The 14,697-nt window shown below is 45.6% G+C and overlaps 1 protein-coding gene across 1 annotated transcript in view; it reads right to left on the bottom strand.

The window, feature by feature from the left end:
* STK17A (serine/threonine kinase 17a) overlaps nucleotides 1-14,697 on the bottom strand; it is a 211,402-nt gene that overhangs the window by 110,072 nt on the left and 86,633 nt on the right. The window contains exon 3 of the mRNA XM_069613308.1: nucleotides 4,777-4,921. Within this exon, the coding sequence (XP_069469409.1) occupies nucleotides 4,777-4,921 (145 nt within the window). The remainder of the gene's footprint in view (nucleotides 1-4,776; nucleotides 4,922-14,697) is intronic.

The following is a 14,697-nucleotide window of genomic DNA, read 5'->3' as shown; positions in this document are numbered from 1 at the left end:
TATCAGAAACTCCGACACGAGGCTAAGGAGAGATGGGATGGCTGGCCAGAGGAACCAGCAACAACCCCCCTAGTGACAGAAATGTACAACCTGAGCGATGGGTGGAGGCCAGTGTCGAGGATCTATGCGCAGCTAAATGACAGGCCCAACCCCCGCGGAGCCACGTTAAGGACCAAATGGGAGACGGACGTCGGTGAGGGGTTATCCGACAATGAATGGGAGAGAGCACTGAAATTCCCAAAGTCAGTGTCCAGAAACGCCAGGTTCAGGTTGATCCAAGCAAACGTGCTATACAGAACGTACATGACCCCAAAAAGGGTAGCAAACTTCAAACGGCAGGCAGAGGCACGCTGCCCATTGTGCACTAGTGATGAAGCAGGCCTAATACACATGTTTTGGGAGTGTGCAAAAGCGGGCAGTTTTTGGGCCAACGTTAAACAAGCATGTGAGAAGGGCGGAGTAACCCGATATGAATGGACAATGAAGGAATGTCTGCTGGGCACATACCCCAGGTTAAGCAAAATAAAACATATTGTCCGGGTGATGGACACGGCATGCATACTAGCAAAAAGGGAGGTGGCAATGTCATGGCAGTCCAAAAAAGGCCCCCAATACATGAGGTGGAAAAGGGAAATGGAGCGATGGACGGCTGCAGAGACAGAAGCCTGGGGATCGGGGACTGTGGGGGGCGATGGGGACACCAACGCTAAATTTGAGGCATGGAAAGCTGTGGTGAGAGACATGTTCCTACCATCCGACGACATGCCCCCATGAGGCCTAGAATTGTGATGAACGGCGCTCAGCCGCAAGAAATGCATAGCTCGCAATAAAGAGAAGGGGGTGACGAGTCTCAAAGGGAAAGAATGCCAACCCCACCCGTCTCCCACCTACAGGGACATGGACAGGCCACCAACTTGACATAAGGTGCTACAGACTCCATAATCGTTGAACATGAAGACAGTTTATGTTTAGTTAATGTTGTTTTTTTGTCCTGAGGATGTTTCCTTCCAGGAAATAATCGAATATGTATTACAATTGCAGAATAGCGGAGATAATCAGTTGGTAGGGAAATTGTCACTGATGTAATGTATATCTCAAAATGCCAATAAAAATATTTTGAAATAAAATTAAAAATATATTTTCCAATATTCAGTACTGTGTCCCCAAAAATTCATTGGTTCATTGATTGTTCCCCAACATGTTTGCAGAGATATGTATTGTAAATATTTTGGTGTTCTTGATGATTTTGTGATCAAGTGGGTTGCATAGCAAAAACCTATAGGAGGTATATCTATAATGTAGCCTTGCAAAATAGGTCTATTCTAAATTATTCTGGTTTGGAACAGTTTTCTGTGCTACTATAGTTTACCCCAGCTCCCCACCAGAATTGGGGTTTGCCCTTCTGTACAATGCATAGCACGCTTTTAGGCAAGACACCCACTTCTTGTGACAGTTTGGTGCCAAACACTCCAATCTTTAAGTGAGAGCAAACTTTTGTCTAAGCCAGGAAAAAGTAATCAACTTAGTAAATCTACAGAAATCGTACAACTGCATGTTAGTCGACGAGGTCCCCTGTGACTCGCTAGGTTTTATTTTTGGGTGGCTCCCGGGGGCACCAAAGAGTTAGAAATGACTGGCAATAAGCATGATCGTAACATGTAGGTGTGTCCTGCTGCGGTGGACTAGCCCGGTTCCCTCTGTGGCTATGACTTGGTTGGAGGACTTTAGTTGTGCGATATTGATAAGGAGTATGGCGCTCTCTGTGGAGGGAGTACTAGACCCAAGAATATATATATATAGCCCCGTGGTGGCGTATCTCCTGGGTCAACGACCGATTTTTGATGGAGGAGTGCCGGGTATCTACAGACTAGAACATAGTGTGTTTTTGTTGTAAGTGATACGTAGATTGCATACCACCTACACTTGGGCTTTGATTGCTGTAAATCCTCTCACTATACAGCTGTATGTGACGATTTGATGTGTACCCGTATGAGTCGTGAACCTTTTTTTATTTAAAGAAATCGTACAACCGCAAAAAGGGAACATAAGTCTCCCTATAACTAAACAAGTTAAGGTTACAAAACACTTTACGGCAAAACAAGAAATTGATTTCCTGCGAAACGTTTGTCCTTGTCTTGCCAACTTGAATTGCTAACCAAATTAGGTGATCTGACCACATCTAAACACATTTTTCCACATCCTTTTACATAGGTCCCCCAAAAGAAGCTTTCAGGGCGCAGATCTGTTTCGATTTCCATTTTTAGCACACATACCTTACATCCAACTGGTGCATGCTGCAAAAATTGGATCATCCATGAGATGTTTATCAATTTACAGTAAAGGGTTTGTTAACTTGCACCTTATTAACCAGAACCCTCTATTAACTAGCACTTTCCATTATCGTCAATCTTCATAGTTCTGGTTAAGGACAAGAACAATGTTTTGGAGCCTGATAAGAGTGAACAGGACAGGAAGCTTGGTTATCCAGCTTTTTTGCTTTGTTTTTTAGCTCTTATCAATTTGCCTAAGCAGCATTTTTTTTATTATCTGGTACTAATGGGGGTTCCATGTCATTTCATTGCGGGATGTTTTTTCGCTGGGTTTTTTACAGTGAATTTTTTATCAGAAAAAAACATCAATTTTTTTAATGTATTTTTGAAGGGACCGCCTCTATATATATATATATATGTTTTAACCCCGCCCCCCCCCCAAAAAATTCGATGTTTTTTTTGATAAAACATTTGCGGTAAAAAATCCAGTGAAAAAGTGTCCCGCGATGAAAGGACGTTTTACCCAAATGGGTTACCAATGGTGCCGAATAATCAAGCTTTTACTGTATTCTTGCATGTGTGGTGAGCTCGGCATCCCCCATATGCTGTTGGGAATGCCCACACTTTCTACAGAAAACGAGTCACAGAACAATAATATGCTTGGAATAGTAAGGGCAACGTGTTAAGGTCATGTCACAATGAGACAGGATGCACTCTGCTGGCACAATGTTGAGTTTTCAAAAACAAATTAATCAAATGGTATTCACACACGCATAGAAGGTCTGCGTCATGAGTATTTGTGCATTGCAGATGAGGTAGGCCAACACAAATAACATCACCAATAACAACCCACACAGAATAAGCGTATTCACATACATGCAGAAATACTACAGATAACGGTACACAGTAACAACTACCAAAGAATATGGTTCACACCCCCATTATCGGGTGGCGGGGGGGGGCGACCATGGCTGGTAATGACTCGCTAGCCCTCTCCAAGGCTGTGGGCAGTCTCCGGCCATGGACACCTCCCCACTACAGCAGGTGGGGTGGGAGGTGAACCAGGGTTTCTTTCCTTTCCTCTGGAGTATTAATTTCTGGAAGGGAAAAAAATTCAAATAAAAAAAAGAACAAAGATGGCCACTGCCATAGGGAAAGGGACTCTTCAAGTGCCTTTCCCATTTCTACAACGGTGGCCCAGGCGTAGAATGTGTATTCTCACCCGCTGTTCGCGCCACCTGATTGGCGGAACACCCTAAAACCCTCCCCCCCCGTGCGAACGAATGAGCACAGCATCACACTCTGTGCAAGTAGCAGGGAGCCCACCCCCAGAGAACGCACACCTACCTTGAGCTTGGAACGTTTGCATGCAGACATTACCTTAAAAGAATGATAGTACAACACAAAAATTAGGGGGAAAATAATTATGAAAGAAAAAAAAAAAAAGGAGGACATCGGTGAGGAAAAATCCGTTCTAGAAAACGTTTTCACTAATTAGAAACAGTGGAAAGTCTACAAACGTTGGAAAAGTCAACATTCAGCTACCAACATTCTATCCAAATGAACTAATTCCCTAATACAATAGTCATCACACTACAAACGTAAACTTAACTCACACTAGACCACTCGCTTTAATTATTGGGTAGCTCGCATCCTTGCTGTGTTTGAAGCCAGTCTTGTGAAGTAGTGGTTAAGTGTGCGTTTCCCAAATACACATACACAAGTAGAATGGACTCTATAAAACCGGTCTAGCAAGAAAGGACAACCCTTTCTAAATTGAGAACCGCAGCCATTTTTCAGACCATCTTGAACAGGGTACCCATTCACCTGCATTCTCTCCAAAAGTTGATGTTAACAAATGAGGATTCAGTACCTTTCAGATTTTCCTTTATCAACTGGTAGTAATGTCAGAAAACTTGTGATCTGATTCCAGCACAAAACTGGATACTGGGTCTGTATTGTTGACTACTAACCAAGTATAGCTTGACGTCTGATTGAAGGGGCACAGACCAGCAGGGAAGTAGTAGGGGTAGGAAAAGACAAGGTTTCAAAAAAGAAGAAAAATAATTATCTTCTGCAAATATAATTGAGTCAGTTGTGCAATGACTCAAAAAGCACAACCACAAACTTGTCAGTGGGAAGCAGATTTCGGCCTGCAGTAGTCGGTTAAACTGCGTGAGCAGCCTTTGTGAAGAAGGGAATTGCTGTGCACGCCCTACTACTTTTAGAAACACGTCCAAGTCCCACAATACTGTGGCACCAGTGTGCCAACGACAGCATAGGGGGATTAGCGGAATATACGCGTTATGCAATGGGTTATATCTTAACAGTGGCCCCATAGATGGATGCAAACATGTCTGCATGTACAACAACAATCTTTCACAATATGCATCAGTTTAGGTTCTTTCAGATAATGAGGGAGGGGAAAACGTTTAGCAAACATCTGAACAGTGAAAGTTATTTAAGCATAGACACTGAAGCAATGGCAATTTTATAGCAATCCTACCTTTAAGTCTAGATGAACTATATTGTTTCTGTGCAGAAATGAAATCCCTTCCAAAATCTGCCTCATGAGTCTCTGGACATCCTTTTCTTTGAAGGCCTCTTCTCTTTCAGCCACACACTGATCGAAAATTTCACCTCCCGCAGCACTAAAGAAAAGAAGCCACAGTGTGTTCATCGCAGGGTTAACACTTTAAAGATCACTTTCTTATTTAGGACAATTTCAGTTGACCATACAAAACAAAAACCTCTCTGTAACGCGCTTCCATCATGAAGGATTTTGCTATATTTAGCAGGATCAGGTCCGAATAAAATCATGTAAAAGCACAAAATATTTAGGAAATATTTTTATGGATATTGGCAAAAATAAAACAATTAAGCAATCATCAAACTGTATGTGTTCAAATTAACAAGCTAAATAAATGATTAGGTTTTAAATATGTCAAAGCTACCTACTGTGTCAGTCAAGTGAAAGAAAGGAAATCTAAATACGTGCCTTATGGGATAGTCAGGGCACAAGTTGAGGATGAAATTAGGTTGACGGTATCCACCCAAGTTTTTCAGGGAGCAGACAAAGCCGCCCACCCCCCACCCCCTGGTTTATTTTTGAGGAAGGGAGTAAAAACAAATTGGCCATTGCCATTTTGCCCAACTTTATGAATGTAGTCCGTTTGCAGCAGGGCTGATGCTGGGGATTCGAACTGTGGTCACTGGGTTCCTAGATCGACACATCGCCACTAGACCAGATAAAAGGTAGGAGACGCACATGGAAACCTGTCAGATTTGGACTTTGTTTTCCAGAGACTATTTGGTAACGATTTTTCGGTTTTAAAATGTGCCAACCTTTCATAATTTTCCAAATCCATTATAAAACCATTTCTTTAGTTATTTTTCGTGTGTTGATATTATGAAAGACGAACACCCATTCGCCTATGCACTTCCTTGGATTATGCAAAGCCAGGTGAATGAAATGTGCATATTCAATTTGAGAGGACGTCACTTGTCAATGTATATGTATTTTCCAAGACTTGTGCCCTGGGGGGTAGTAGTGCTTTTTAAAAATGTTTGCTACGATTGCTTGGTATTGAATTGTCATAAGAATCCTTGAGGGAGCACATTATTACCATTTATTATTACCATTTATTACCATTATTACTCGCTGGGAAATCCTCATGGCTTCTTTTGACTCCTCCAGAGTCATCCTTAACGTCTACCTAAATGGCACTGTCATGGTCCAAGGTCCCCAGGCAAATCTCCTCTTTGATAGGCGTTTCCCTCACCTCATCAACTTAATTTCTTCTCCGGCTGTCCCCTCCTCTCATTCCTTGGCTACCTTGCCCACTCTTCCCTCCTCTGCCCATCTTCTGGCTACCTCCACAACTTCGCAGGGCGTACCTCCGATTTGCACCCCTCCCCGGAAGGTCTTTAAGGCCGGCAACCTTCTTAATCTTGCCACTCTCAACTCTCGCTCTGCTGTCAAACACTCCTCCGACATCTGCCACCTCCTTGAAGAACTTGACGTTCTTGGTCTTACAGAGACATGGTTCACGGCCAGCTCTGTCACGAGATTTGACACTCTCCTCCCTGATGGCTGCAAGATCCTCTCTGCACCCAGATCCACTCGCCTTGGAGGGGGTGTAGCCTTGATCTTTCCCGAGTGGATTCCTGCCACTATAATTTCCACTCAGATCCACTCCTCTTTCGAATGCCTCGTCTGCAGGCTCTCAATCTCTCCTAGCCACTCTCTCACTGTTGCCACTCTCTACTGGCCCCCTGGTCAAATCACCTGTTTTCTCTCCGAGTGGGCTGACCTCTCCTCCCCTCTCCTGGCCTCAACCACTCAGCTCCTCCTCCTTGGTGACCTCAACATTCATCTTGATTGTCCCCGTCCCTCAACATTGCTCTTTCGCGACCTCTGCGATTCCCTCTCCCTCTCTATCCTCCCATCTGGCCCAGCGCATTCTGCAGGGCACACACTTGATGTCTTGATCTCCTCCAGCCTACCCCCATCTATCCTTCTTGTCACTCTCCTCTCCTGGAGTGACCACTACCTCCTCTACTCTCATCTCATCTCTCTCTCTCTCTCTCTCTCTCTCTTCCCCCCCAAGCCAAGCCTACCCCAACACTGCCAACTACCTTCCTGGACATCCGGCCCATGAAGCGTGTGTCAGTCGAGGCTTTTGCTTCTACCTTCTCCCAACCCCCTCTTCCTCCGGCTGATTCACACCCTGACACAGCCCTGTCTTCTCTCTATTTTATTTCTGATACTCTTGATGTTCTTGCCCCTGTCACGAGGATCCGCCTGAAGTGCAAAGCCAAGTGCAATTCCTGGTATGACTCCGACCTAGCTACACTTAAACGTAGGTGTAGGGCGGCTGAGAGAAAAGGAGGGATTCCTGCTCATCCTCTGACAAACTGGCCTGTCGCCTTCTCCAAAGGCAATACCGTCTCTCTGTCCGTACCAAGAAGAGAGCCCACATTCAAGCCCGTGTCTCTGCGGCATCTAACAGCTCGGCTGAACTCAAATTTGTAAGGAGCTGGCCAACCCTGCTGCAGTCTCTACCCCTCCCCCAGCCTCTCAGGCTCTTTGCAATGCCCTGGCCTCACACTTCATCTCAAAAACCCAGGCCATCCTGTCCACACTCTCCTCCACCCCCTCTCCTCTCCTCCACCCCCTCTCCTCTCCTCTCCCCTCCCCTCCCCTCTCCGTTGGTACTCACTGACCCTCCTCCAGGCACCCCCCCACCCTCCTCTTCCTTTCCTCTCCTCTCCTCTTTTCTCCCCTGATGAGGTCGCTAGACAAGTCCGATCTATGAAAGCCTCGTCAAAACAGGTTCATCCCTGTTCCTCTAAAACTCTCAAGGACCACATTGATATCCTCGCTCCGGCCCTTGCCGACTTCTGCAACCACTCCTTTGCCTCAGGAACCTTCCCCTCCCCTCTTAAGCACTCCCTTGTGCATCCTCTCCTCAAGAAACCCACAGCGGATCCCTCTTGTCCGGCCAACTATCGCCCAATTTCCATTACCCCCTTCTTAGGCAAACTCCTTGAAAAGCTGGCCATCTCTCAGCTAAACCTTCATTCTGATTCTGTTGGCTGTCTCCATGACCATCAGTCTGGCTTCAGATCTGGCGGAAGCACGGAAACTGCTCTCCTGACATCCGTGAAGATTTGCTTTCCAACCTTGACTCTAGCATTCCCTCTGTTCTCATCCTACTTGATCTCTCCTCTGCCTTCGACACGGTCAACCATACCATCCTGCTCAACCGACTCCGGGATAACTTGGGCATCACCGATCAGGCTCTGGCCTGGCTGACCTATTTCCTCTCTGATCGACCCTCCTGGATCCAACTTGGGTCCTTCCTATCATCGGTCTTCCTCTTCATCTGTGGTGTTCCCCAGGGGTCTAACCTCTTGCCCTGGCTTTTCAACCAATACCTGGCAACTCTCGCCCGCTGTATTGCCATTTTCTGCTCAAACTTCCAGTGCTAAGCAGACGTCGCAACTCTTTTTCAGGCTGCCCTCGGCCACCTCCTCCACCTCTCTCATCACTGATTGCCTAACTGCCATCCAAGATTGGTGGGCCGCCAACAATCTTTGTCTTAATGCCAGCAAGACAGAGATCCTCCTCATTGGCACACCATCACCTTCCTTTCCCCTCACTCTCTGGCCAGCCTCCCTTGGCCCTCCTCCTATTCCCACCTGCGAGGCCAAGAACCTTGGTGTCACCTTTGATTCCACACTCTCCTTCTCTGCCCACATCGCTGATGTATCAAAAAAGTCAAACCTCCTACTGCACCTCAGAGGTATTCTTCCTTTCCTCTCATTCCCCCAGAAGCTCACTGTCTCCCAAGCTCTGGTTCTCTCTAAGCTGGACTATTGTAACAGCCTCTTTCTAAATCTACCTGCCTCTACTCTCCACCCTTTACAACTTATCCAGAACAGGACTGCGATACTTACAAGCCCTGGGATCGTATCTCTCCAGCTCTGAAATCTCTCCATTGGCTCCCTGTGGATGCAAGGATTAAATTCAAAACCCTCTGCATTGTCCACAAGGCTTTCTGGGGCCTGGGTCCAACATACCTTCAGCTATCCCTCCGCAAATACATCCCATCTCGAGCACTCTGCTCCTCTACCTCCAACTCCCTCAGGGTCAGTCGTTTCTCAAAGAAACGAGCTGGGGGTAGACCTCGGTCTTCGGCTGGGGCCTCCCTCTGGAACAGCCTCCCTGCCACTCTAAAACTTGAGGAGAACCATCTCCGGTTCCGGAAGCACCTCAAAACCTTCCTCTTTGCTTCTGCCTTCTCCTCCCCTTTTCCCTGTTGATTCCACTCTCCCTCGGCACCATGCACCTGGCGACCCTCTGTCCTCTGGGCCCAGGTACCTGCTCATCTTGCCACCCTCACGCACTGCCTTCGGGCCACCCCCTGCACTGGGGTCTGTATCTGTACCCATACAGCCCTCGCCTTTTCTTCCTGCACTTTCAGACCTACACGGCCTGCTGCCATAAACCCAGCACTTGCGACTTGCTGGCTGCACTCCCATTGTTTGTTGCCCTTTTATTTATTATTTTTTTTTTTTTTCCTTCTCGCTCCGCACTCTCCTTTTGTTCCCCCTTCCATGCACTTCTCCCCCTTCTCCTTCCACCCTGCACTTGCACTTTTTCAATGTCACTGGGCCTAGTAAGATCGTTGTTTTTGTTCTCCCCTGTTCCCTTTCCCTGCCTGGTCGCACTCTGAAACACTTGTGTATGAGCGCGATAGAAATAAAATATCAATCAAAAGAAAATTACGCAGGTCCAAAGGGCCCCATTCTCAAATCAATGTCTTATGTGCTTAAATCTAGTGATGGCATGGAACTTAAAAAGCAACTCCAACCCCAACACTGCAAATTCCCAAATTTACATTTTGTGACATGTCCTCAAGAGGGCGCTTTACGCCAGGGGTCTGCAACTTTTGGCACTCTAAATTCCCATCAGGCCCAGCCAGCATACTCATTTGTTAAGCATCATGAATGTTGTAGTTCATAACATCTGGCGTGCCACAAGTTGCAGACCTCTGTACTAGGATTGGCTAAGCAGGGGAGCCACGTGTTGGACTCCACGTTGATTTGGATTTAAGTCTTCACAGAAATTGCTTTCTTTAGTAGTTTTTAGCACCACATAACATAAGTGCCTTATCGCTGTAACTGTTGCCATTCATGTAATTACATATTTATGGATTTGTGAAGTGTAAGGGGTCAGTTGTAAGCACAGTCTTCGTAGCGCGCAAGTGGAATGAAGGATGAGTGGAAGTGGGAGTGGAATTGATTCACGGAGGGGGAAAGGGAGGATTTGATCTCCATCCGCCGTGTAACATTCCAGATCAGCGAAGTACTGAAAGTGGAAGGGCAAAAAGAACCGCAAATAGAATGGGTTCATAATTAGAACATAAGGAAAATAAGTGGAGTATAAGACGTGAGCAAAACGCAGAGTGAGTGCAGGGCCCACAATCTGAAGTTATGTTAGTGATCCTCTGGTTCTATGTCACATATAATAGGAGGCAGCAAGGCAGCAGCTAGGATTAAAAGATCTTTCGGAACAAGTGAGTCTGCAACTTCCTTTAGCTTACACTCTAGCCCCACAGCACCCATTGCAAACTGTTTAGCTTTTTACGCAATGTTTTTTAAAAGCATGCTCTAAAATGCAACATTTTAACTCATTATTTTGAAAATATTCCCAGGTGAGAACCCCTTCCCCCCCATTGATTGGCTCAGGCTCCCTTGCTACGCTCGATTGCTGTGGCATATCTAGGAGAAATAATTAAGCCCTTCCACTTCAAAATATTCACCAGCTGTCACTGGCCCCGGGACTGTGCTGGGAGTGGGGTGGGGCGAGGCCAGGGACTGTGTTGGGAGCCGGATGGGCGGAGTCATGGCATAGTGGTGGGAGCAGGGTGGGGAGAGCACAGGGTCTGTGGTGGGGTGGGGAGAGACCAGGGACTGGGTTAGGAGTGGGATGAGGGAGCCTAGAGATTGTGATGGGAGCTGATGGGGGAGCCCAGGCACTATACTGTGAGTAGGGTGCGATGATGTTGCAAGTTTATAGCCATTTGGATTTACTGTGCATTTGACATTTTTGAGTGGGCCCAGCCTGACCACATTGTGCTCAGTGGGGGCGCAGGCCAAAAAAGTTTGAAGACCACTGGCTTAGAGGATGATTGGCAGGTCATGCCAAATAACATTTCCTACAGTTACTAGAGTTCTGCCTCCTTGCTCCTTTGTTCCAAATGCCAACGGTGAGAGTCTTAAAACTTAGACATTAAGAGTTTGGTAGGGCAGTAGCTCCCTTCCCAGGTACAGCTCCACAGGGTCTAAAGAGACTCTTAATAAAAAAGAATGGGTGGATGGCACAGTCACACCAGTCTTGCACAATTTGGCTGACTGGTATGGTTCAACAGTTAAATTTTAGGCTTTCAATTTCGTGTAGTTCAATGACTTCCTTAGGCTTCACTCGCCTTGAAATCAATAAGTTAATATGTTCTCAATTTCTCACAGTTCTGCACAGGGTTTCCTCTGCTGGGATCGAGCCGGTCTGATTTCACTTTATCACACAATTTCTTACAGTTCTTAGTGGGGGTGCACCTTACATAGACCTATGCATGACCACTTTGACCTCTCTTTCCATATTCCGTCATTTCACAATCTTCTCTTGCAGCACCAATGCCTCTTGGTACTTGTAGTTCTTATTCTCTCACTTGCCTTCCTGGCATTTTCCAATGTTCATATTTTGCTCTTGCCCTCTTGGTGTGTTTCACAATTCACATATTTCCACGTTCCTCTTCAACTTTTTTCCCCTTTAATCTCTGCTTGTAATATTTTTCAAAATTTCATAACATTTCACAGAGACCTTCGAATGTGCGAATTCCTCTCGCAGGACCACTCTGCTCTCTTCATTTGCATTTTTAAAATTGGCATACGCACAACCTGCAACTTTCAAATCACAGTCACTTCCCTTTAACACCAACCAGACTTTTGTTGCCCTCGATAACTCACTGGTTGTGTTAAATGATTGTCTCATCTTTTCCTCGCAGCTCAAGGCCATTACCAAAGTCTCCTCTGCTCCTCCCAAACTACGCCGTTCACCTGAGAGAGTCGTGGGCTGTTTCCTGGCACCTTGAAGGTTTCCTTCCTCTGCTCTGCTTTTCAAACACTCACAGCTTCCCGAAAGCTTCGAAGTCTTGCCTGGCTTTCTCTCAATCCTCTCAATTGCTGATCAGACCATTGGCCTTCCAACTCCCATCCCCTGGTTCGCATCAGCCTCGGAAGAGCTGTTCCGCCTCGTACCCAGCTTCGCTCAAAGTGTGTCTGTGCGCACCACCTTTTATTCACAGGGAAGTGGCAGGTGTACATTATTAGAGCCAAGTGCCCGACTTTGGCTGGCCTCATTAAAGGGACAGGGCCAATGCAAGTCAGGGGAGGTAATCCTTCTGACCTCATTCCTTATTTTCTTTGGTTCAGTACTTTTGTCAATACAAGGTGGGGAGGAATTATGGGAGTTGTAGTTTCCCAAAAAATAAACAGGCTTAGCGGTTAGATGGGTTGGGGGAAAAAGGGGGATACCATGTCTGCCCAATGGGTGCTTCTCCCCCACTCCCGAGGACACCTTACCCAGGTGATCCTCCCTCGCTTGTGCACCCCCAGGGGCAGGATCCAAAAGTGATGGCCTTTCCCTGGCTACCTGAGTAAGGTATCCCCGGGGACTAGGTAGTTAAACACCCTCTGGTTTTTCACAACACTGTCAAAAGGGTATGGAAAAAAACAAAAAACACAAAACGAGGAAGGCGAGGATAGCCAATGGCACCCAGTTGTACTCCAATGCTGCAATGGATAAGACACACGTGTAATGCATGTTTTTATAATCCTTTAGGAATCCTATTTTTTCCTTCTCCATTTAGTTTCAGAAAAAAATCCCAGAGCAACCTTTTTGTATGTACTGTTCCCGGCAAGAAAGTCCTTGGTCTATTGCATGATCAAATTATCATGCGCTACTTCAAACCGTAGAATTATTTATGCTGTCCCAGTGAATGGGCACTCTCAGGCGAGTCCTATAGTCCCTGCAATGCTGCCTCCCAGTCCCTTAAAACCAAATTTAAAGAGCTTGCCTGCTTTATTAAATAATGATAGAAGGGCACCAGTTATTCAAGCGCAATCAGGCATATGTTCTACTACAAGCCATGGCCTCTTGCTACTCTAGCAGTGTGCAACCTCGAAGATGCAGAACGTGCAGGTCTTTTTTTTTTTTAAACAGTCATTGGAACAATCACATTCCAAAGTCCTAGAAATATTTAAAAAAGACCAAGATAATTCCTTCAGTTGTTTGCAAATGGCATGCATAAAACTAACAGTGAGACTTGCTGTATTCAATAGCACAGACCTATATTTAGATTTTTCTACCAAGTTGGGGCAGCAATATCACTATTCTTGCCTTGATCCAAGTAAAAAGGCGTCTATCAGATGCACATAACTACAGTAGTACAAGATCATGAGGGCCTAACAATTATTTATGGGGAAGATCTTACAAAACATCAGGGCTAGTTCTCTCCAGTCACTTCCAAAGCGGTACTAGTCATTTATTCTAAAGGATTCTTTACATATGGAGGCTTCAAATGGTGTTTAATCACAACTGACTTCCTGCAGCCACTTTTGCCCACAAATGCAGTATGAAGGAACCACCTTTACTTTTGTGGCAAAAAGGGACCTATAGTGAGCTATCCTTGTCCCGGGAGGATAGCTCAGCGGCAGCATGTGCATCTTCCAAGGAAGACGACACGAAGCAACACAGGTTCGATCCCCGGGTCCGCGCTTAGAAACCTCTGGGTGTTTAAGCGCGTTATAAATAAGTAACAAAGACAAACAAAAAAAACAATTACGCAACTAAGCAGAAAAAAAAAAAACAATTCCTGTAACAGCGCCTCGATGCCCACGGGCTGTGTGAGTGCTTTATAAATGTAAAAATAAAATAAATAAAACATTAATTAGCAACACGCGTTGCGCCTGCCTAACGGACAGCACATTTAATTGTGTGCATTCCGGGTGCTGTGCTCTTTTTTTCCTTGATAAACAACAGTCCGTATATAGCAGTGGTATCCATTCTACGTTCCTTGGCAATTCACGATTACTCTTTCTAAAGATAATCATTTCAGATTTTGATGATTTTGTGGCAAGGGCCCTTGCTTTACAATGGCAACACAAGGTGAAACATTTCGAGTATCAAGCAAGAAGCCAGCCATTAATGTCAATCATTTCCATTCGTTGCACACAAACCTGCTACATGAAAGCATATCTGTATCTTGGCAATTGGAACGTATGAAATTAAACAAATTAATTTCTACAAGATTTGCTTAAACCGGTATAAATGAATGGGATATGATCAAAAATAAAATGCTTCCACTGAAAAAATAAAAAGCACTACACCAGCCACACAGCAATCCCTCACTAGCCACCAACACAAACACTGCCTTTTTGAAAATCTTGACATTGTCACAATTTGCATTTTTTGTATCTCACATGCCCCAGGTGCACATCATAGGCGATGGTGTTGCAAAAATCAACAGCCGGCAGATTCTGTGCGTCCTTAGGTTACATTGTTGTATGCATGTTCAACTTACATTCTCCAACCCCACCCTCTTTCAAGCGCACTGCATTTTGCCATCCTTGCTTCAAGCAATGCTTGAACCGTCTGATATTGATGACAACATATTTAAGCAAACAGTCACATCCAGGCATGTATAGGGATCCGCACGGGCATTGTATTGAAGTGCTTTCCCAGTGCCTGAATGGGAGCACTGCCGACGATGCTGCGCCGGCCAGCAGCAAAACGTCTGCTTCGGAATGTACGACTTTGGCAGCAAAATAGAATGCAAGTCAATGCGTGGGGAAAACAGTG

Source organism: Ambystoma mexicanum, chromosome 5p (genome assembly GCF_040938575.1).
Source record: "Ambystoma mexicanum isolate Mex_15411 chromosome 5p, UKY_AmexF1_1, whole genome shotgun sequence".
NCBI lineage: Eukaryota > Metazoa > Chordata > Amphibia > Caudata > Ambystomatidae > Ambystoma > Ambystoma mexicanum.
This window is presented reverse-complemented; position numbering and strand designations above follow the sequence as displayed.